At 39.3% G+C, this 23,147-nt stretch overlaps 3 protein-coding genes across 3 annotated transcripts; 2 read left to right on the forward strand and 1 right to left on the reverse strand.

The window, feature by feature from the left end:
• Window positions 1-30: 30 nt before the first annotated feature.
• Window positions 31-5,000, reverse strand: prg4a (proteoglycan 4a). Its single transcript, XM_019266732.1, has 13 exons — window positions 4,987-5,000; window positions 4,785-4,884; window positions 4,245-4,361; window positions 3,356-3,469; window positions 3,219-3,266; window positions 2,991-3,053; window positions 2,451-2,531; window positions 2,272-2,367; window positions 1,468-1,607; window positions 1,008-1,167; window positions 627-725; window positions 343-471; window positions 31-185 (listed from the first exon to the last, which is right to left on the reverse strand). The coding sequence occupies exons 2-13, from the start codon at window positions 4,870-4,872 to the stop codon at window positions 31-33; spliced, it is 1,290 nt and encodes a 429-aa protein (XP_019122277.1). The 5' UTR covers window positions 4,873-4,884; window positions 4,987-5,000.
• A 4,770-nt stretch (window positions 5,001-9,770) lies between these two features.
• On the forward strand, window positions 9,771-16,701 carry dusp12 (dual specificity phosphatase 12). The gene is made up of 5 exons (XM_027283605.1): window positions 9,771-9,877; window positions 14,946-15,033; window positions 15,155-15,246; window positions 15,719-15,798; window positions 15,977-16,701. The coding sequence occupies exons 1-5, from the start codon at window positions 9,802-9,804 to the stop codon at window positions 16,118-16,120; spliced, it is 480 nt and encodes a 159-aa protein (XP_027139406.1). The 5' UTR covers window positions 9,771-9,801; the 3' UTR covers window positions 16,121-16,701.
• LOC113746700 (centrosomal protein of 63 kDa-like) lies at window positions 10,687-14,346 on the forward strand. The gene has a single exon (XM_027283604.1). It carries the CDS (start codon window positions 11,201-11,203, stop codon window positions 12,410-12,412), a length of 1,212 nt encoding a protein of 403 aa, XP_027139405.1. The 5' UTR covers window positions 10,687-11,200; the 3' UTR covers window positions 12,413-14,346.
• Window positions 16,702-23,147: the final 6,446 nt, after the last annotated feature.

The raw sequence follows: 23,147 nt of genomic DNA on the forward strand, positions 1-23,147 counted from the left end.
AAAGGCCTCCATCTTCTTTACAGGATGTTCCTATGGACAGTGCAGCCAAACTCTGATGGAGTTGGGGGGAGGGGCTGGGTAAGGAGCTGCCACCGGGGGGCTGACGATGGGTGAGAAGACTGCAGTCGGCTCAGGTTTGGTCAGTGCCGGCAGGGTGCCTGAAACCTGGACGCTGAAGAAGAGAGCTGCAGAGGAGACGAGAGAAACAGACTGATCACTCAAGATACAAGTCACATAATGAAACAAAGTGTTTGGTTCACAGTCAACAAACTACAAATGATCCCACAGATCCCGCTGCTCTCTACCACAATAAACAGAATCTGCACTCTGGGTGATTCTTACGTCCAGAGAAGACGTAGTGTTCGTATCGGTCAGTCCACCCAGGGCTGAGCGTGGACATGGCAGAGGTGACCGGGGCTGGCAATTCCTTCAGGGACACTTTGAGCTTGATCTCGCCACTCAGAAGAACTTCTGGATTTGAGAAGTAAAAACAGCATTTAAAGAAGATACGTTGATTAACTAAACTAAAACTTAACCATTGTTAGCGGTGAGGACCGAACTGCACCTCTTTGTAGAGGAGATTCTTTAAAAAGCAGGCATTTAGGGGCAAGCTCTGTCAGGTTTACCTGTTGGGTGATCGAAGCGTCTCTGATACGATCCTCTTGGTGTATTGCTGCAGTCTGGAATGCTGCTTGATGGGAAGGAGAACCTCTGCATGACGTCTCCTGTAGAGGACAAACAGGGACCACTGGTCAGTCAGCATTACAAAGACACGCTGTGTGTCCCCCTTCTGGGTTTTTTATGTTCTTTGTATATCACCCGAGCTTGTTGGCTGATTTCCATCCAGTCCCACACATCTATACACAAGTTCATTTTTGACCTTGACACCATGCGTGACTAAGTAGTTTCATCTCAAAGGTCCACTCAGCTTTTTCAAACATTTCCACTGGAATTCAGTAACTGGCTCTGGGCGCCTCTGTTTCTCTGTTTCTTTGTGTTCTCCTCACCTTTCTTAAAGAAGTACACAGTCTCTGGTCTGCTCCTGGTGGCTGGTACTGCCAGTGCAGCACGGATGCTTCCCCTCAAACCAGGGAATTCAGAGGCCACAGGTTTGGGGTAGCCCGGCTCCATCACCATGTTCGCATCTAGAAGCCAGCACTGGTCTCCCTGGAGCAGAGACAAAGAAGATAAGGGCATACTGCACTCTGACCTCCATCATCACATCCCATCACATCAGTGATCTTTTATTGTGAAACACTGATTTCACTGTAACACATTTCAGCATAAACAGACTTTGAAAAATCTGTACATGCTACATTATCATCATAATGGTGGTGTCAGTACTTGTAGTAATAGCAATAGATTTTCCTGCTAGTACAAGATCCAGTTAGGCATTAAGCAGTTATAAAAACAACATCAGTAACACAGTGACATAGCAGCAGTGATAATGGACTCTGGTCGTTGTACCTTGATGATGTAGGTGTTTCCTTGGCAGTTGGCACGTGTGAAGACAGTATCAATGGGAGCAGAGATACCCAGAGTGTCTGTGATACTCCGTGGATGACCAACCGAGCGAGTGACAGGGTCCACTGACCAGCACAGCTCGCCTGAAACACACATATACCTCATCACACTACATTAACATACAAAACATGTACACAGACAGGGAAGTTTTTCATCGCCACTGTCGCCAAGTGTTTGCTCATTGTGGGAATTGTTCACTCTCTGTAAACGATATTATAAAGAATGTGCACTAGACCTGCTTTATATGGAAAGTGTCATGAGATAACTTGTGTTATGAGTACAATTCATGTTAGTGCTATATAAAAAATCATGCACATGTATATGTATTACTTAAATATGTATTTCTTATTTATAGAATATAATTTTATCTCTGAGTCTTTCATTACACTCAGTTTAATACATGCAATACAATACATGTCCATAAAGACAACTGGACATGACGAACAACACACGCTCACCTTTAAATATCAGTATGGTCCCATTGATGAGAGCTGTGATTCCATTGATGGGAGACTCATTGCATAGTTCAGGGTCATCACAGAGTCCTACACACACACACACAATTTATTTTACGCACTAAAAAGTAAAAAATGGATCCATCGTGTTCATTTTAGAGGTCCCATATTTTACACTTGATTTTAAGTTTTGATATCCTTAAGAGATAAAAAAGAACACCTCAGTGTAGTTACAAATTCAGCTCAATCCAATGAAACGGCTGTTATATTCAGAATGAAATGTTTAATGAACCTTGACTTGGTCCAGATGGAGCCACTCCTCCAGGTGACAGCACCACATGGACGTTAACATTTCCTCCAGCAGCTCTGTTGCTCAGAGATGGCACACCTGCAGGAGGAGAAGAGAAAGAGAAAGTTTTTATGTTAAATAAAAAATAAAATACAAATAAAGTATAAAGAAATCTTCCAAACCATGTTGGAGTTGCTTGGCTGGTACTGGCACTGGAGTGAGGACACACTGAGCTCCAGGGTACTGTGCACAGCGGTGCCTTCCTGCATAAGAACATATTTATCAAAATTAGCATGACAGAAAAATCACATTTTTGTTCACTGTCTTAAACACTGTTGTATTTAAAGTTACTTAAGATGACCAGTAGTCTGGAAAAGTAAAGGTTCTGTTATAGTTGAATGTGTCAGAGAGTAAAAAATAAAGACAATGTGAAGACATAAAGATCAAATCTTTGCTTTCATCACAGTGGCTGGATGACCTGAACTGACCACCCCCACCTCCCTCCATCTCCAGGTGCCAATTTTGTTACCTAAGTTATTTTACTTTGGCGGTGTGATTTCCCCAGCACATTTGAAACCATTCAAAATATCAACACATGATAAATAAGCAGTGCGCCCAGAGGTCTGTCAGACTGCAGCAGCATGCAGGGTTAGTAGTAAAAGCTTTGACAGTGTATTTAATGAATGCTGTTTGGACACGGTGAACATCTTTGTCTCATGTACCTGTGTACCATTCCTCGCTATCACTGTTCAACCTTTTCCTGCTCCTCTCTAATTTACGACTTCCTGAAGAGGAGGAGAAAACGATGAAGAAGGAGAAAGATGTCAGTTGAATGAAGACTGTGAGGACACGCCTGTTATTCAACATCAGTTTAGTATTGAAAAAAATAAAAGAACACTGAAAGGCAGCTTCTCAAAAATGATAACATGTTTGGAGCTGAGGCTGCTGACCTGAAGCTGGGGCCCTCACAGACTGATAAGTCCTGGGCTGTGGAACATCTGTGGACAGAGACACATGTCACATACTCTTTGAACTCCACTACAGTTGTGTTTGTGTTGCACTGTGTTGTTGCTGTGGTGGCCCTTACCGCACTGTAGCTTGTAGTCATTACAACAGGTGTTGTAGTTGATGCACTGTGCATCGCACTCACACACCTTACCACGCTTGAAGGTCTCACCACAGCGTCCCTGACAGGACTGAACTGAGAACAACAGCCAGACAAACTCATTATCGACATGAGAACACACGCTGCTTTCAATTGCTCCAAACTGTCTCAGGTTTAAAGCTGCATTGGTACATTTTTATCCACCAGGGGGCAGAATAAGTTAAGACAAAATAATTGTCTATTACACATCCAGCAGACATGAAACCACATTTGCAATAGTTTGGACCCATAATTCCACAGGATAAATCTGGCTCATCAGCCGCTAAATGCTCATCTGAGAAAGTTTGCAGTGGGTATATCGAAGCATTCATCGAAAGTTATCTTGGCAAAACATTTTTAAGAAACTACGCAAGTCCAGTTGTCTATCATAATACCATACCATACCAATAAAAAATAAAAAAAAACATGATGATGGCAGTGAGGCTGAAACAGACTGAAATGTGCCATAAAACAGGAGCTAAGAAAATCTAAAAAAGTTCCATAGAAACCAAAACAATAAGCTTAAAGAGGCAAAAAAAAATAAAATAAAATAAAAAAATAAAAAACAAGCTCAAAGAAGATAAAACGTTCTAAAAACAAGCTTAAAAGCTTTAAGGAAACTGTCACATACCAGTTCCCCACAGAAAGTAATACATTTGTCACAAGAGGAAAACGCACGTATAAATAATAAAAATAATCAATTCCATTCAGTTGCTTCAGTTTCAGTGTCCTGGTAGCTCACTGACTCTGACACTTAAACCAAATACAGTCATTGTTCATGTTGTGTTTCTGCTGCTGTCAGGTCCAAAAGGTTTGTCTCTTAGCGTCTTACCTGAGGTGCAAATGGCCTGATAGTCTGGGCAGCACTCGTTATGTTGCAGGCAGCTGAAGTCACAGTTACACTGCTGACCTCTGATGAAACTCTCACCACAGCGACCCACACAGCTGCCTGAAGACAGACAACCTCAGCAATCCTTCATTCCCATTCACACCATGTTATACATCATATATACAGTATCATCAAGTGGACTGCAGGGCCTCCCACGGTATTATGGGCACAATATTAAACATTAGACATTGCTGATCATTAGAAATGTTAAGGTGTGTTAAGTGTGTTTGTGTGATACCCGATAATATAAGGCATATAGGGATATTTTAAGAGTGAGTATAGTCTAAATCATGAAGTTATCATGGGTGTATTATACATCACTGCTGTATAAGCAGACACTTAGAGACCATAACAGATGCTTAACCAGAGCATGTAGCAGATATGAGGGGTATTATTATTATCATAAGAAGAAGAATAATTCAATAATGAATTTAAAAGTAAATGAAAACACATTAAAGACACACATGTCAGTGTGTTCAGTACCTGGTCCAGCAGCAGTGTAGGTAACAGCAAGGCCAAGCAACAGAAGGCACTGTGACATTGTCTTCATCATCTTCATCATCATCTTCATCTGACAATATAGCTGAAAGAAGCCAAACTACAAAGATATTAACACAGCATTGCATGGATAGACAAAGAGAGACACCGTCACAGTAACAGTGTTGTAGGTGCAGCAATGCGTTACCTTCTCAGTGTGTAACCTCTCCTCAGCTTCTTTCAGTCTGTAGGTCTGTTGGTCTTTTATACAGAGAGAGAGACAAAGGCAATGACACAGGACACTTTAAATTAGCATCACACACTCTACACCCACAGACTAATTAAAAACCGCCAAGACATACTTTAACGTCACTGACAGTAAATGAACTCCTACACACAGTAACCTCTTTTAAGAGATGGAAAGTAACTAATTACAAATGACTCCAGTTACTTTAATAGTATTTGTATATTAGCACAACAGAGTCTGGCTTCACTGTCTTTTTAGCATGTTTGTAATATATATAATTGGACTCCTTCAATGTAGACGCCTCTATATCATTAAGTACTAAACTCACATATACATGTCAGTTCAGTGCTTAAAATGTCATAATACTACATTTAAACCATACTCAATAAATACTATAATACAGAATACTTCAATGTCAGGTCACGTGACCTCACTCCTACCTGTTGCCCTTTGGTCACATTTTCCCTGCTGCCAGCTTGAAGAATGAGGTGCTTTAACAAGCCAAATCTGATGTCATGGGGTTTGGACCATTTTTGCGGTGGAGTTTCAATAATCCAGCTTCAGTCTGCGGGTCATAAATAGTGTCTGCACGTGGGGGGAGGAGGGCAAAGAGCCAAAGAGAGGGCATGAATGAGAGGGGTCAGCCTGCCAAGGCGTTTACTGTGATTGGAGTGGATCAACTGCTTCATTTTGGACTGATTTATCTCTTCCTAACATTAAGATGAGTAAAGATCTGGACAGAAACCTAAGAAGACGCTGGATGCAGGATGATATGAAATATTTCAATAAGCATCTATTCTTTGTAAGCACAACATCATGTAATGACACCACAACACCTCGTACATGAGATAAGCTCTGATAATTCATACTGGATGCTTTTAAATGTTAGTATTGGCCCTGGGCCTCTTCACATTGTCAAATCTGGCCCTCTTTAAAAGAAGTTTGGACACCCCTGTCTCAAATGATCAACTTACATGATGTCAAAGCACACAAAACTGAACTGACATCTTCTTGTGTATCTTCTTTAATATTTTATATTTGTTTGCTCATCAAAAAGAGCTGTGAGAGAAATACATGCATTCTGAGGTTGAAAGCAGACCATAAACTGTATCGTCTTACAAACCCAAACTTTGCATCATCATAAACTGAAAGATGATATAATCACATAAACATTCTCCTCATAGTGGCTTTCCTGGAAACACAAGTTTGATATAAAATCTTTTAAAGGTTTGTAAAGGCAGTTTAGCGTCTGTTCCACGCTTACAGGCCATCTGCTGCAGAGATGAGTTAGTGCAGCAGACACAAACGAATGAGCGCACCCACTCTGTTCACATTCACCTGCTGCTCTCACTGACCGCATGCATGTGTGTGCTCTGCTTCATTTCCAACACTCAATTATGTGTGACGGACAGGCGTCTAATTAGTCCTCAGGGAGGGGTGTGCTCACACTGAGATGGTGTGATTGGTCAGACGGTCAGATTAAAGCGACTCATAAAACTTTATTAACACCACACATTGTGACCAAGTACCAGACTGTGGGACGCATGCTGGCGAGCAGTTGAGAGAGAGCGACACACACACACACACACACACACACACACACACACACACACACACACTTAGTAGGTATTGAGAAACAGAAATCCAGACAGACATGATGAAACATGTTTAAAGACTGTCTGGCAAATGAAACATGACTAAAAGAAGAATTAGATGAATTTATTCTCACCATATGAGTTTAAGTTTGGTCCTTAAAAACATAAAGTTCATGTTAGAGCGGGGTCTGTTACTCTATGAAGCTCCAAGTGAGCTGACAGGATGATTGAAGAGCCGGCTTCATTAATGCAGTTTTACTGCTGCTGCTTTTATTCAGTTGACACTGGTAATGACTCTCTGATGAGACTGTGGGTTGCTGACCAGGGTCTGCTCACATTACCTCACCCTCCTGGTATCTTCCTACTCTTTATTTCGCCTTTATAGCTGAAGCCAATTTCATGGTGGACTTCATTTTCCGAGTGGTTCTCACTTTGTTTACTCTCAGTATGGGATGCACACTGTGGATGTGAGATGGTAAATGGACTGTACTTTAGCACCTTTCTAGTCATTCACACACTGATGGCATTGGCTGCCATGCTAGGTGCCAACTGCTCATCAGTTTCACACACCGATCACACACCGATGGCACAGCATTCGGGAGCAATTTGGGGTTCAGTATCTTGCCAAAAGACACTTGCATGCTCACATGCAGACTGGAGGACCCAGGGATCGAACCGCCCATCATGTGATTAGTGGATGACCCACTCTACCATAGCTGCCCCCCATATGTTTCTTTTGGCTAATAAGACTGATAATACCATAAGCATTCCACATTTTTGTATTTGAATTGCAATCGTATTCTGTCACTGTAAAATGTTTGCCTGTTCTACACTGTGCACTTCTACTCAGATGCAGCAGTTTAACATCATGAGCACAACAACAGCTGCTGCTGCGCTTGTTAAGTCAATGATACCAATGTCAGCTTCATGTTATTGCTGCTCTATGTATCGGCTCTAATTTTATCATGGGAACAATACAGAATGCATTAATAGTTTCTGTAAATCTACACTCTATAACACCAGTCAGAACTCATACCTGAGACAGAGGATGTTTGTCATGTTCAGCAGTGATACATAACAGTGACTGGATGCTTTGTTGAGGCTGAAAAGTGAAGTCAAATCTGTTTTTTTCCTGGACTGAGATGTCTTTATGAGTATCTTGATAGATTTTCCACTATTGTTCATTTCCAAACATTGTTTGTTGGCTTTCGTTTATAAACACAACACTTGGATGTGGGTAATGATAACATTTTTGTCTCATGAGATAACTTCTGTTATGATTTGCTATATAAATAAAAATTGAACAATTCCAATACTTTTCAATACTGGGATTAACATGATGTCATGTAAATCCTGTAACAGTATAGTCTGTGTTCAGGCGTGTGTGAAGATCATTCTTCAAAGCAGCAAGCAGACATAATACAGTGAGTTTCCTTTAGAATCTTTTAGGATGATGTAATTAAACATCTGTTATGTTGATTTTGAGACTTATTTTTTCCTCTGTATTTAAACACTACTCCTGACCATCTTCTTGTGTTATGTAATATACATGAGCAGACACCAGCTGCCAACAATTTTACATGCATTACACGTCATGCATGTGGTGCAGGTGTGCACTGATTTCACCAGCAGATGAGCATATAGCAGTGTTATGTCTTTAAATACGGGTCATTTTGTGGCTGTATCTATGATTCACTTTAAAATCTGAAGCTCTATAACATGATTTAGACGTTATTTGATAATTATGACCACAGTGCTTCCAAAAAACAAAACAAAAAAGTCAATACATGCGCTCACTTTTCACCTCATGTATGTGTAACATGTTCATATTATGTCTGAGATAAGATCACAGGTCCCTACGAAATATATATGGTATCTTCTGTTGTAAGTAGTAGCTTTAATTTTTAAGATTAGATTGAATATAGAGTAACTAAACCTTGGTCTTATTCCAGTATGTCATGTCATCACAGATTATCAATGCTTACTTGGAGCTGCTGGTAAAACAACATAATGTGCAATCACAAGATAAGGCATTTGCTGTCAATACATATGGGATTACAGACATAAGGAACAACAGCGACAGACTGCACAAAGTAGGTGTACTTTTTCCTATCAATTAGTTGTAAGTGATGTACAAATCTAATGAACAAATGTCAGTATTGTTGTAAGTCTGGCAGAAGTCTTTACAATATGTGTGAATGTATATAGCTTTACCATGTAAACGTCTTCCCATATGTCCTTTCAATTTTCAGGTGTTGCTTTTATTCTTTCAAGACTATGTTACACATTTTTTTGTCACTTGTCACTCACTTTGTGGCTTATTTTTATTTTAGCTGGATCCATTGATGTACAAATACATCATTGGGATTTTAAATGAGAGTGGGCACTGGATGTTGTTGATGAGTTAAAAAATTATCGTTATTGTAACGTATCTATTTGGCATTTAATTGAAATAACTTGTATTAATTGAATTTATAAAGGAATATGACTTTCTTAGATTTACATGCAGGTGTTTTCCCTTACTGACCAATAGGTCATGAAACCATCCCAGAAGACTTGCCTCTTCCTTGACCCTCTTGGAGAGAGTGACAAGAACATGAAGCACTGTCAAGGAGTGACGAGGTAATTTTCAGTTCGCTGAGTGCATTCTCAAAGGGCAGAGCATCTCCGTCAGCCCAACAGCCAGCAACATTAATGGACTGAGGAAGCACATTGCATCAACTGTTCTGGAAAACAGTGCTATGTTAGGGATATCTGTGACATGCTGAGATATATGCACATGATACGATTTCATTAAAAGCCCATAACTATAACCAATGACATTTTATCATAAGGTGTGGTCGTGCTTTGATTTTTTCAGATGACCGGAGTAATATCAGGGATGTGCCAAATGGGACTCAAGAAAAATAAACTACACCTGCAAATCCTGCAACTAAAAATATAAACTTTATTGTTGTACTCTTTATGTTGTATGATTTAAGTACAGTACTTTCTTCCATTCAGATATCTTTACACATCAATCAATGGCTTTATTCATACCTTGAAGGATACAGAGCAGTACATGGTGATTAGCACCCTGTAACTCTGGATTGGAAGGGGTTACATTCTCTGTCTTTTCAGCATGAATAGTAGAGGAAACCAGGTGCATGTACAGTGATCAATATCACTCCTGTATGAGACCATGCAGTGTGAAGTGGACACCTCCAGTCCTCTGTACAAACAGTACAGGCTGACCAAGATCACTGAGAAGTACCCAGGTAAACACACACACACACACACACACAGCTAAATGTCATTAGGACAATGTTCAGTTATCTTGTTTTCTCTCTTGGATCTTTACTTGTTATTGATTATTGATTCACCAGCCTCAGTCATGCTGCATTGTGATTTGAAAGCTTAAATGAATTAAGGAAATATAAGGATGTTGAGGATGGATGTATTAATATAAGGATGTTGAGGATGGGTGCATTAATATAAGGATGTTGAGGATGGGTGTATTAATATAAGGATGTTGAGGATGGGTGTATTAGAGGTGGAAGGAGGAGACTCAATGTGGGGTGTAGTCATTTGTGCTGATTATTGGCTCCAGACTGTATCTGGAAAAGGAGAGATGGCAGAGGTATGTGCAGGATCAAATACAAGGTAATGATAAGAGGGGGAGTCAATGGATGAGAAAAGGGATGGGCAGAGGGAACGAAGGGTACTGGACGGAAAGGCTGGGGAAACTAAGACAAGTATGAATATAACAGAGGAGGTTGAAATGTTTTGTAGCCAGCCTCAAGCAGCCTCTTGAAGGATTACAGTCTGCACCTCTGCATTGACTTCATTTCACAGACACAGAGGTTGCTGTATGTTGGGCCTACAAACATCCTTGCAGCACACAGTTCATCTTTTGTTCTGGTGACTGAACGAGGAAGTTTTCATTCAGATCCAAACTACAGAAGGTTCAACTGCCAATCACTTAACATGTGAGAAAAAATGAATGAATTTCAGGTTAGCCCCTCCCACTTTAAAAATCAAACAAAAACAATATTATTCATTTTTCACATAGCTCCTCCCACTTTAAAAAAACAAAAACAATATTATTCATTTTTCACATAGCTCCTCCCACTTTCAAAATCAAAGGATCAAACATCAAAACCAAGAAACGGAACTTTGATCTAGGATTCTAGAACTCTGCTGTGTGTCAGAACAACAACACAGGAACTTGTTTCTCACTGCACAACTACAGTCTATCACAGACAACTACAGTCTATCACAGACAACTACAGTCTATCACAGACAACTACAAACAGTCTATCACAGACAACTACAGTCTATCACAGACAACTACAAACAGTCTATCACAGACAACTACAGTCTATCACAGACAACTACAGTCTATCACAGACAACTACAGTCTATCACAGACAACTACAGTCTATCACAGACAACTACAGTCTATCACAGACAACTACAGTCTATCACAGACAACTACAGTCTATCACAGACAACAACAAACAGTCTATCACAGACAACTACAGTCTATCACAGACAACAACAAACAGTCTATCACAGACAACTACAGTCTATCACAGACAATGGAACGAAGCCAAAATCCAAGGACTCCCCGAGGACGGCGTGTTCGGTTTGTTGACACTGCTCCTCATGACTACTCAAGATCTCGTCCAGATGTCCACCCTCTGCAAATGGACCTTGACTCTGCTCACTGGAGGGCTGAGCGCCTGCAGGGTACAGTGGATGAACTGGCACGTCAAAGGTCAGACTTACTAATTAACAGGACGAAGCTCTGCAAAACATTACACAATTATAAATGGCAGATCGACAGACTGGAGGGACTTCTGAAGCTCAGGGAGAATGAGTTCAAAACTGAGTTTAAAAAGAGTTACCAGACCATTTCATCGTTTGAGGCACAGGTCTCCTCCCTCCAGAAACAGCTGCAATCTAAAAACGAGGAGTTAGAAAAAATCCAGCTCCTGAGGAAGCAGGAAAATGAAGAAATGACCGCAAGGCTGGAGTCAGAGAAGAATAAAGTCCAGGAGAGCGCTGTGCTGCAGAATGACTTGCAGCAGAAGTTGAAAATGATGGAACAACAACTCCTCCAGAAGGACAAACAGATCATGGATCTGCAGAGCAACAACCATGATCTCTCTCACAAGCTCACAGAGGCTAGTGCTGAATTTCAAAGCAACAACGCTTGGCAGACCAAATACAACGCTCTGCAGGAGAAATTCACAGAGGAGATGGCCACTAAACAACAGAGCTGTGAGGCCACCAAAGAACAGTTGGTGCAGGAGAAGAAGAAAGTGAAGGAGCTTCAGCTGAAAATGAAAAATGAGAAGACAGAAAAAGACAAAAAAGACCAGGAAATGAAAAATAAGGACAAACAAGAGATTGATCGACTCTCCCAGAAGCTCACAGAGACAACAAGTGAGCTGAGGAGCTGCAGAGTTGAATTTCTCCAGAGCTACAAAGCTTGGCAGGGAGAATACAACGCCCTGGAGAAGAAATTCAAAGAGCAGTTGATCCAGAAACAACAGGACTCGGAGAAGACATCGAAACTGGTGGAGGAGGAGAAGAAGTCCCTGCTCCAAAAAGAAGAGGACACGGAGAGGAGTCAGACAGAAAGAGTAACGAGTAACGAAGGAACAGTTGTCACATCAGGGATACAAACAGAGGAGGAGAAGAAGAAGAAGGGATTTCTGAGCTGCATCCACAAAAAGAAAAGCGGTGACAGCCAACCTGAGGGGGGGGGGGCTCCTTGTTGTACGACTCAGGTCGCACAACAGTAGCTTCCTCTTCCTTCCCCCCTCATCCCTCTATCTTCCCTCCATCCCTCCTCACTCCACTCCCCATTTTCCCCATCATGTGTCCATTCAGCCCCTACCACTCCACCGTTTGGGGGCAGCATGACTTTGGAGGTGGTCTATGTTTGATCCAGGCTCCTCCAGAGGCATGTCAAAGAGAACTTTGCCTTTCAGGGCAGCACAGAAACACCACCATCTTGTTTCTGTGTGGAGTTCTCCATGTGTCTGCGTGGGTTTTCTCCTGGTGCTCAGGTTTCCCCCACAAAGACATTAAATGTTCAAAAAAAAAAAAAAACTATAAAAAATAAAACACCAAAAAATCAAATATAACTTCTCATATTTCTGTATTGTGTATAAAGATATTCATTAGAAACATAACTGTAAGACAGTAAGATGGCTAAGATGTGCTGCTATCTGTCATAAAATATCACTTTTTAAAGATATAAAATATAACATTAACAAGTCTAGACATATGGTTTATATTTTGTTGAGTTCTGTACTTGTATGCACACAAAAGCTTGTATATATGTGTCAGTCTATGTTACACAATAGTGACACCAAGACATTAAAAGTAGGCAGAGAGAATGGAAGTGACTGATGGCTGTTTTTTCATCACAGTTGTCTTAAGAAGCTGTGTTATGAATATTGCCATCCAACACAGAGTTAATCTGTATACAAAACACTGGAGAAATGTGAAGTAATCCAATCTGCATTGTTTTATGTCCATATTAGTAGCATATTGACTCTTTATTAATCATTAGAAAATACTTATGCATTCATTCTGCATGACCATATTCTATATTCATGCAGTTGTACATGAATAATGATGTTAATATGCTTTGCTCAGTGTGTGCCTTATAAGGTGGTAGTAGAACACTCGAATTCTCTCTTCATAACTAACTCATGAATATGTTCCCCATTCTAAAGGGAGGTCTTCTTGTTCATAACAAATTCACTAGTGGTTTAACATTTAACATATTAGCCCAAAGAGATTCCTTATTGTAATGTTGTCTCCTTTACATACTTAGTAAATCCTTTGTAGCACACAACTACTCCAAATAACAGATCCTATTCTTAAGTGATGGGTTGTACCTTGAAAGAAGAAGGAAGTCTAGTGAGTGACAACAACACACCCTTAATGTCCAGTAGTTGTAGAATATTGTCATGCAGAACAAGGCATTGATAAGTGCTTAATTATGACTAATGAAGAGACAATATGCTACTAATATGCATACTAATAAGCAACTAGTAAAAAGTGAATATGTATAGCTTAATATAGTGTTTGTTTTGCAGTAGTATGTTTGAGTTTAATCCATCATCTAGGTGATTTATCCCTTGTACATGTAGCCGATCTGGCCTGACACTCCTTTAATTTGACTCTGCGCTGTGTAGTAATGAAAGTTGGACATCTGTTGTTTCGCCAGCTGGATTGGGGTTTATTTTGCTCTTAGCATACTGCTACTCAATAACACATTTAGTGTTCTTATTAAAACAATCAATAAATCAGAATACATATAAATACGATCATACAGTTACATCCACAATACAAAATCAACAAAATCAAAACCATTTCCCCACCTACCAAGGGCAAATTTTATATTTCATTCATAAATGTCTTAAAATGACAACATGAACATACACAAAATCTATATGTACAAACACAATGTTTTCACAACAAAAAAACAAGGGGAGCGCCCCCTTTACTAACAACAATATAGATGATATGATATTGAGTCTAGGTTATTATTTTCATTTGATAATGATCCATTTATTTATCCATGCTGGAGTGCTAATGTCACTCCATGATATCTAAGAGGTAACTTTCATTATGTACCATCAAACATTTACATTAGTTATAGTATTATATATTGACCAATTATTATTGAATTCTTTAGAGTGAATTATATATTTACCAATTATTATTGAATTATTTAGCGTGAATTATTGGAATTGTATTTAGTCTAGTGAAAGTCTAATGTCAAATCATGCTTTTAGTGACTGACCATTTTATTTTTGATTTTATCCTGTTTTTCTGTTTTCTGTTATTTGATTATAAAATACTAATTTCTCTCCTGCATTCTGGGTTGCCCTTTATTTTAATACAGTGTGTGTGTGTGTGTGTGTGTGTGTGTGTGTGTGTGTGTGTGTGTGTGTGTGTGTGTGTGTGTGTGTGTGTGTGTGTGTGTGTGACACTCACACACCTGCAGGTCCCCACTAAGCAAAAACTCAGTAACATTACCAGAGCATGTTACACAGAGTTTTAGGATGATTTAAAGCATGACCAACAGGGCTAGCTTTGGAGTCCACTGTTGGTGAATATGTGACGAAGTCCGTACTTAGATAGTGCACGTACACACACACTCGCAAAATAGTTGTGTTCAAAAAAACATGGCAAACACACTCTTTACTTACATGGTTCATATATGTGTCTTGATTTCGAACATATTTCTATATATGTATGTATACATATATAGAACGTGTTTAATGTATTGGTGTGTGTGTGTGTGTGTGTGAGCAGAGCTGCAGCATGTTCCCAGGGAGCTGTTTGCCGTTGACCCTGCCCATTCCAGCTCCTCTGAAGTGTCCTATCGCTGCAGGAAGTGCAGGTGAAAGTGCCACAAAGGCTGCATTTAGTTCAACATATAGATCCTCTTGTCATCACAGTGGTTAAAGGAATAACTCAACATTTTTGAAATACGCATCCTGAATCCTGCTTCTCCTCTGCAGACGAACTCTGTTCCGTGACTCCAGTATTCTCAGTCACCCAGTAGGAGAAGGAGCTCTGGCCTTTAGTCACAAGAAGTCCCGTAACCTCACTGGTGAGAACACAACCGTACTTAAATGTCCGTGCTTATTTCTGTCCTGATTTTTATTAAGACGTTAAAGAATTTATCCATATATAAGATATATATATATTCAAGTGATCTCAGACCATGTGCTATGATTACAGTGATGCGTCCTTTTCCAGACATAAATTTTGTGCAACATGCAATTATCGAGAAACATAAACTGAAACAACTTAGTTAATAAAATTGAAACTAGAAGATTATTGGAAAGGATCAGATAAATATTAAATATTTAAACAGACAGATAGCAGGTAGCTGTGCTAAAGTTGAATTTGAACTTGTTTCTCTGCGCTTCCCACAGTGCTCAGCTCAGGCATCACATATGTGAACACCACGATCCTGCTGTAGTTCATGCTGGCTTGGTGTCACAGAGTCATTGATGGTGTTACTAAACATACTGAACGTGTAGTTATCATGAGTAATGATATGACGTGTTGTTGTCCAGGAGACGTCCAGTGTACATCTTACTTCATTGAGCCAGTGCAGTGGATGGAACAATCTTTACTTGGAGTGATGGATGGGCAGGTAACACACCCTAACCATAAAAACACCTCAAGCAGACCTGATTAGTTCCACACAAGTATAAATGTTACTTAAGATCATCTTCCCATGACTGCTGATGCTGTTTAAAACACACCAGCCTTTTCATCTCATGGTACCCTCCACTTTTTTCCTCTGTGTGTGTGTGTGTGTTTGTGTGTAGCTGCTGTGTCCTAAGTGTAGCTCGAAGCTGGGCTCATTCAACTGGTGTGGTGATCAGTGTTCGTGTGGTCGCTGGGTCACTCCCGCCTTCCAGCTGCATCGCAACAGAGTGGACGAGATCCGACAACTGAACATCCAGAAATAACACACACACACACACACACACACACACACACACACACACACACACACACACACACACACACACACACACACACACACACAGAAACACTTGGACATCAGGTGGCCATTGAAATGTTTAAAGGACTAATGCAAACAAAAATTAAATGTTTTACTGAAATTGGTGCTGAAACAATCATAAAATTAATCAAATATTTTCATAATTGAAGTCCTTAAAGTTGTTTCTAATTGATGTTTAATGTTAAATATGTATGAATTGTCCATAGTGATGAACAAACAGAATTATCACCTGAATCTGCAGCTCCTCTAATGTTTACTGAGATTTAAAGCGAGTTTTAGCTCTTTGTTTCTCAGTTTCTCAGTTTCTCAGTGAATCATTTCCATCTCAAGGTGTACAACACTGCTCAGCAATCAGCACACAGCTAACAGACACAGTCAGAGACCATTTGGTGAATGTAGTGGAGTTGGTGGAGACCAAAAACAGAGCTGAAAAGAGAGACGATGTTGGACTTCATTAGATGACACAACTCCAAATTAGTGATGTTGCTCAATAACGACTGTATTTATGTGCTGCCCCCGTGTGGCCAAAAACAACAACAAAAAGTGGTTATTGCAGGATTAAAGCTGCATTGATTGTTTCTCCTTTTTATTGTTTTTGGCCACATGAGGACAGCAGAACAACATAAATATTACCATACTGTAAAGTTGTTAACGTGTTTGAAAAACAGTTTCCTGTTTACAGAGCAACATTGTCATGTCACCTGATGAATATGAGCAGCTCTTTTGTTGCAAAGATAAATATTAAATATATAATTAATTGGGTAAAATTACAAACTATTGATTGCATGCACCTTCTTCAATGAGAAAGAGCTTCATTCTGTGTGTTTCATATCACTGCACATTGGGTGTCATTGGGTTGGTCAGACAGTTAAACAGTTTGAAGACATCTCTACATGGTAATTGATATCTTGTGATCAATAGATACATTTATAAAAATGTACTAATATTCCAGTACAAAGAGGATCAGGGGACACTGCCTATTGTTAAAATCTCAGAGTAGGACAGATTCTGTGATACACATGAATCCTGTAAATAAATTCCAAAAAATAAAAAGACTTGTTTATATGCTGCAATAATTTGAGCTCTTACATGTGTGCAAGTTTACGTATAAGTGGATGTGTTTGTGCGTGCTGTACTGTCAGCTGACATGTAGTCTAAATTCTTCTTCCCTTGTATTTTTGTTTTCCACATGCAGCGGTGAAAACAGTTTTCTTCAACCTGATGGTGTACTTTGGTTCAGACCCAGACAGACTGTGTTGCAGTGATGGACAATGAATCCAAAACAAAGATTAAATCAGGATGAATTTCACCACATTTGTTTGCTCTGGACTTTAGTTTCTGACAGGCAGATGTTGAAAACAGAGAGCACATTCCTCACTCGTAATTCAAATGACATAATATTTTCTACAACTGCAGCCCAGATAAACTCAGCGGAGCCTGTCAATCACGATCTTACTCAGAGAGAATTTCCACAGAGATGTTATGATATGGTAATGTTTTGAAGTCATCGTGTTCCCCCAAGTTTACTGTAATTTATTGTATTGCTTTGTTGCAAACTGAATATCCTGTGATCCAAGCCTGTCCATGCCAGAAGCCCTTTACTGATCATTTAAGAGGGTTAGAAGGAATAAATCAAGCAAAACTTAACAGTGGAATTCATCTGAAACTCACCCTTTAAAGTTTAACTACTACTCATTGAACAGTGTAATAACAGGCTTATGTCACACTTTATAGAGAAAGACAAAACGATAAAAAGACAGCATAAAAAGTTACAGTCAACTGTTAATACTGTCCACACCTCATAGATTATATTATAGACATATCCATCACCACCACTGTGATAACTACTGTGATTGTACTCAAGAACTGTACTTGTATTTAAAAGTATTTTGTACTCTGTATTTCTACCTTGTATATACTATAAAACATAATATAAAAGTATAATAATCTTATTTTTTACTTGTAGTTGTAGTTACTTTTAGTTAGTTAGTTTTGCATAACAAATATGAATGCATTAAAAACTTCAGTCATTCCCAATCTTTTTGGTTTTTGACCTCGTACTAAAAATGAGAAAATAATAAAATAACATCTGGTTTGAGTTCATTGTCACGTGATTTCCCCTCTAAACATGGTTTCATTTCAATGAGGTACAAAGAGGTCAAATTATCCATTAATTCACACAAAGCAGGTTCATTCCAAAGTCCAGAGAACGAATAAAAATCTTGTGGAGCAGAACTTTTTTTTTGCAGTTTTCTGCCCCATTAATCATCTCATGACCCCTCACATGCAGGCCTCACACCTACATTAGAAACTAATTGACTAAACTATACTAGCTGCATATAAAGTTGTTAATTCCACCTACAACAATGAAATACTGCCTAAATATTGACATCAGTCACAGCACAATGTTCTTAAAAGTAGATTCTGATAATAATACCACAGTACTTTTACCCAAGACCTTGTACTGCTTCTATTGCTGAAGTAACAGAGTTCTTCCTTCTTCACTGGTAAGCTCTGGTTTAGTTGTAAGTTAAATGTAGTTTTCTCATGGCTTTGAAAATTATCAGTTATACATATTGGCCCAAAATGAAGCAGTTTGTAATTGCAATCCTCAGTTGGATGAGAATAAGTTTGGACCACTGAGTCTTTGTGGTTTTGATCAGATGTTAGTGGACCATCACTGTGAGTCTGCTTCATGTTTCTGTTAGCTGACATGGTGCCAGACGTGACTCAGCCTGGCTGCCAAATGTGGACCAAACAAGAATCAGCGGCATCATCCCAAACCAGCTGACGGTCTTACCATTTTTCATGCAGTGTGTTGTGGTTATTTTATTATTCAAGCAGCACATTTGTCATTTAGAAAAAGTAATGTGGACAAAACCACTGCTGATAAATCTGGATTTTCCAAACCCTGCTGAAGGCCTGTCTAACAGTATTTGTAGTAACCTATGGGCTCCACAAGATGGCAGATCAGCTCCAATGCAAACATCTACAGTACACCTCCTGTAGCTGAAGAGACAAGCGTTTACAATGTGGAGCTTCTGCTCCCTATTCCAATGAAAGAGATGAAGCAGTGAACAGCATCATTGACGGATAACCACATGGAGGCTTCTGAGTGAAGTATGATAGAATATCAAACATAAGTTAAGACCTCTCCCCAAGAGGTCTGGGCAGATTTTACTTTAACTATTGTAACTAGGTTATTTTCATATATGAGATATAGAACATTAGTACAGCAACAACAGCTGTTTGCTTTCTAAGGACAGAATGAATTAAAGGCATCCTGAGCAGAGAATGAAGTCACACTACCTCTCTGTATGTGTGATTTGTTTATCCAGCCGGTCCGGCTGCACGTGCACGTTAGTGCATGTGATTCCCCCCATGTGAAACTTTTGGCTTTGAGGAGAGTGACTGAAACGACTGATTGTTGGAGGAGCGGAAGACAAACAAAGACAGTTTTATTTTGTTTCCTTTCAGCATGAATGAAGTTCAGATGTTACAAAGATCTGAGAGGTAGAATTATGGTTTTTGTCAGTAGAGTTTAGTGGCAGGTGACATATCTTTAACAAAAAGGTCTATCTATAAAGAGGTACCTAGAATATGATGAAATGGATCAGTGTGCTGCTGCTGCACATTTCACTAAAATGTTCACATCTAACTCTGTGCATGAAGCGTTTATTTTGACAAAAGCAGACTTGTTGATCTATCTATCTATCTATCTATCTATCTATCTATCTATCTATCTATCTATCTATCTATCTATCTATGTGTCTCTCTATCTCTATCACAGGTTCCACTGCTACTATAATCATTTTAACATTCATTGTAATTCATTGTCATTTTATCATTGATTGTAATTTGTCATTTTATCATTGATTGTAATTCATTGTCATTTTATCAGTCATTGTAATTCATTGTCATTTTATCAGTCATTGTAATTCATTGTCATTTTATCAGTCATTGTAATTGTACAATATGTTTCTGTTGATTTGTCCTGTACACGTGACATCTATTGCACGTCTGTCCGTCTTGGGAGAGGAATCCCTCCTCTGTGGCTCTTCGTGAGGTTTCTTCCACCTTTTTTCCCTGTTAAAAGGTTTTTTGTGGGCAAGTTTTTCCTCAATCGAACCGAGGGTCTAAGGACAGAGGGTGTCACTCCCTGTACAGATTGTAAAGCCCTCAGAGGCAAATGTACTTTGTGACTTTGGGCTATACAAATAAAATCTGATTTGATTTGATTTGATTTGACATGTAGTAACCTTTAAGATATAGTCACAGATCATGGCCTAATGCTGAAACTTCATATAATAAAATGGGTGATAAGTTTACAATATAATATGAATCCCTCTCCTGCTGAGGCTTTGGTTTGTTTGTAATTATTGATATTATTATTCATGTTCACTCATGTTCACTCCTGATCTGCCTGCACACAGATCCTTAGGCCTGTTTTTTCATGCACAGAATCTTTGTGTGAGACCTTACATCATCTAAGCATTTTGTTTTTATCATGACTGCAATGTTGAGGCGAACAGGTTCCAACTAATCTGTCTAAGCACCAAAATACAGTTTGTGGATTGTTACAGTGAGTGGTCTTAAGTGAGGTTGTTCCGCCAGTGCTGGACTGTAACTCAGCTGTCCTGTCCAAAACACGCCCGGAAAGCTGGAGCACACACACTGGAAATGTGGTGCGGGGAGGAGGAGGAGTGCAAATGGTGACCGCCAACAAAAAGAGAGGGTTATGTAAAAAGAGGTGGAAAAAGAGTTTAAATAAGGTAAAGTGAAAATGTGTGAAAATGACATGAAAAGAAAGGAAAGAGAGAACGGGGATGTGGTCTGAGTTTTCCATGCTCTCATAAGCACAGGAATTAGGAATCAATCACAGGGAACTTCCAGCTCTGATGTATGTGTGTGTGTTTATTTGAGAGAGAGACATGAGACCATAACTGGAATATGTGCAGTTATCCATGATATCCATGATACTGTAAAACTGCAATTGCAGACCAAAATCCAGTATCAAGTATGAAAACTTCTATTTTACCACATCAATAAGAAACTCCTTTTAGCAAGAGAAGGAAATAAGACTGCTTGTTTCTAGAAGTAATCTAACTACTCTAAAAACTATTTTAATGTCTACTTCTGATAACCAACAAATTGGATATAATACGCTTTCATTAACAGTGACTGTTGATGCTACATCTCCACAATGAAGCTAATCAAAGATCCAAGGCTGGCAAATACAGTACATATGTAGTTCAAATCACTTTCACTTTAAATCTGACAAATAATTAGAAAAGTTCCTCTCAAACCCACCTACACTTTTGTGTTAGCCGGGTTCCAGATGGTTGAATTGATTCCATCATCTCCACTGGTCAGTTCAGCCCGTTCAGTTGAATGGTTCATTAAAGCTTGATCAAGGTGAATGGAGGATTTATCAATACACTTGTCATGACATGATGCCGCCTGAAGCATGAAGCTGTCCTCTCTGACTCGTCTATGCGACTTCAGAATAAAACTCCAACTACTCTATGTCATAAAATAGTTATACTCAATGTATCAACAATATAAAGTATGCCAATTGGTCATTAGTCTGCAAACAAGGAAATGTGTCCACCCTTAGTGAGACAGCTCCATCCTCTGACCTTGGTTTCCATAGTAATGATCAGAATGGTGCCTGCTTTCCTAAATACAGTCATACAGCTAATCTGTATCTAAAGGAGATAACCCCCTGTGTAACCCCCAATTATGGCATGCTAGAACAGAAAATTCCCCCTTACACATCTCTGGTCTTGTGTGTTTCTGCTGGTGTCTCAATACCTCCTTGGGTGCTCTAGTAAGTATTTGTGGCAACAGGACAATGTATGTGGGACTGAGTCTAAATAAACTACAGTATGTGTGCAACAGTGTGGCGTGAGTGAGTTTTTGGACAACAATAGAGCTCAGTGATATAGAGATAGAAGACAGAATATCATGCTTTTACACACACACAATAAGAAACAGACTTATGCAAGTAGTTACACATTACCTTCTACCTCAAAAATGTGGCATTATTTAAATGAAAATACAAATTTGTGGTTTTGTTGTGCAAAAACATTCAGAACCAAAACCATTTTCATCACATCCTACAAAATGGTTTTGGTTATAAAAGAACTGGAGTGAGACGTTGTTGATACTTTCTGTCTGTCTGTTCACAGCTGTAATACACTTTTGTCTGACCAACATTAGCAATTTCTCTGAGGCAGAGGCAACAATATGATACTTATAATGGCATTCTAAGACATATTATAATAATACAGAGCATGTTTTTTTAGTGGGGTTGTATAAGGTACTCATCCATAGTCATTGTCTTATCTACAATAGACAGTGCACTACTAGTTTGAAGGAACAGACAGAAATCCCAGCACTGAAGTATAGCAAAGCACTGCTGTGGACAAGGTCAGCAGAAAACTGTGTTTTAGCCACAAAAGAAATATTAATATCTGTTTAAGTGCACGCTATGGTGAGCTTATTCTTATTGCTTTAACTTGCCGTCAGATCTACGGCATAATATGGCATGCATGGCACAGATGGGCTTAGGTGTAGGAATAAGTAAGCTCTACAGTTGAGGCAATGGGTGCCAATGGGTGATTTTTTTTTTTTTTGGTGTGGCCATCTACTGTAGGTAACACTGACTGTGCAGACATACCTCATACAACCACACTTCGAAAAACCCAGACTATCCCTTTAAAATACAGGTCTTTTGGGGGCATTAGACTCATACTGGCAGTCACTGCTGCTGCTTTAAAAGATCCAAGTTGGTTCTCTCAACAATTTGTTCAACGGTCCATAAAATTATTATCCTCCGTTGTCCTAAGATAGTTTTGCTTAACTTAAGAGCATCAAAAGTGCAGGATTAAAGAAATTCTTGTTAAAGTGTTTTAAATTAGACACATATATTGGCATGTCTTTTATTCATTGAAGTGAATGGTTACTGA

The sequence above is a fragment of the Larimichthys crocea genome, chromosome X (assembly GCF_000972845.2).
Source record: "Larimichthys crocea isolate SSNF chromosome X, L_crocea_2.0, whole genome shotgun sequence".
NCBI classification, from domain to species: domain Eukaryota; kingdom Metazoa; phylum Chordata; class Actinopteri; family Sciaenidae; genus Larimichthys; species Larimichthys crocea.

What these genes read in the sequence shown, in the direction of transcription:
- prg4a (XM_019266732.1), bottom strand. Translation starts at nt 4,872, where the DNA reads ATGAAGATGATGATGAAGATGATGAAGACAATGTCACAGTGCCTTCTG. An exon ending in TAGCGAGGAATGGTACACAG is followed by an intron (nt 2,532 to 2,990) that starts GTACATGAGACA and finishes GTTCTTATGCAG; the next exon opens with GAAGGCACCGCTGTGCACAG. An exon ending in AGCCAAGCAACTCCAACATG is followed by an intron (nt 2,368 to 2,450) that starts GTTTGGAAGATT and finishes CTCCTCCTGCAG; the next exon opens with GTGTGCCATCTCTGAGCAAC.
- dusp12 (XM_027283605.1), top strand. Translation starts at nt 9,802, where the DNA reads ATGCAGTGTGAAGTGGACACCTCCAGTCCTCTGTACAAACAGTACAGG. An exon ending in GAAGTCCCGTAACCTCACTG is followed by an intron (nt 15,247 to 15,718) that starts GTGAGAACACAA and finishes GTTGTTGTCCAG; the next exon opens with GAGACGTCCAGTGTACATCT. An exon ending in TTGGAGTGATGGATGGGCAG is followed by an intron (nt 15,799 to 15,976) that starts GTAACACACCCT and finishes GTTTGTGTGTAG; the next exon opens with CTGCTGTGTCCTAAGTGTAG.
- LOC113746700 (XM_027283604.1), top strand. Translation starts at nt 11,201, where the DNA reads ATGGAACGAAGCCAAAATCCAAGGACTCCCCGAGGACGGCGTGTTCGG.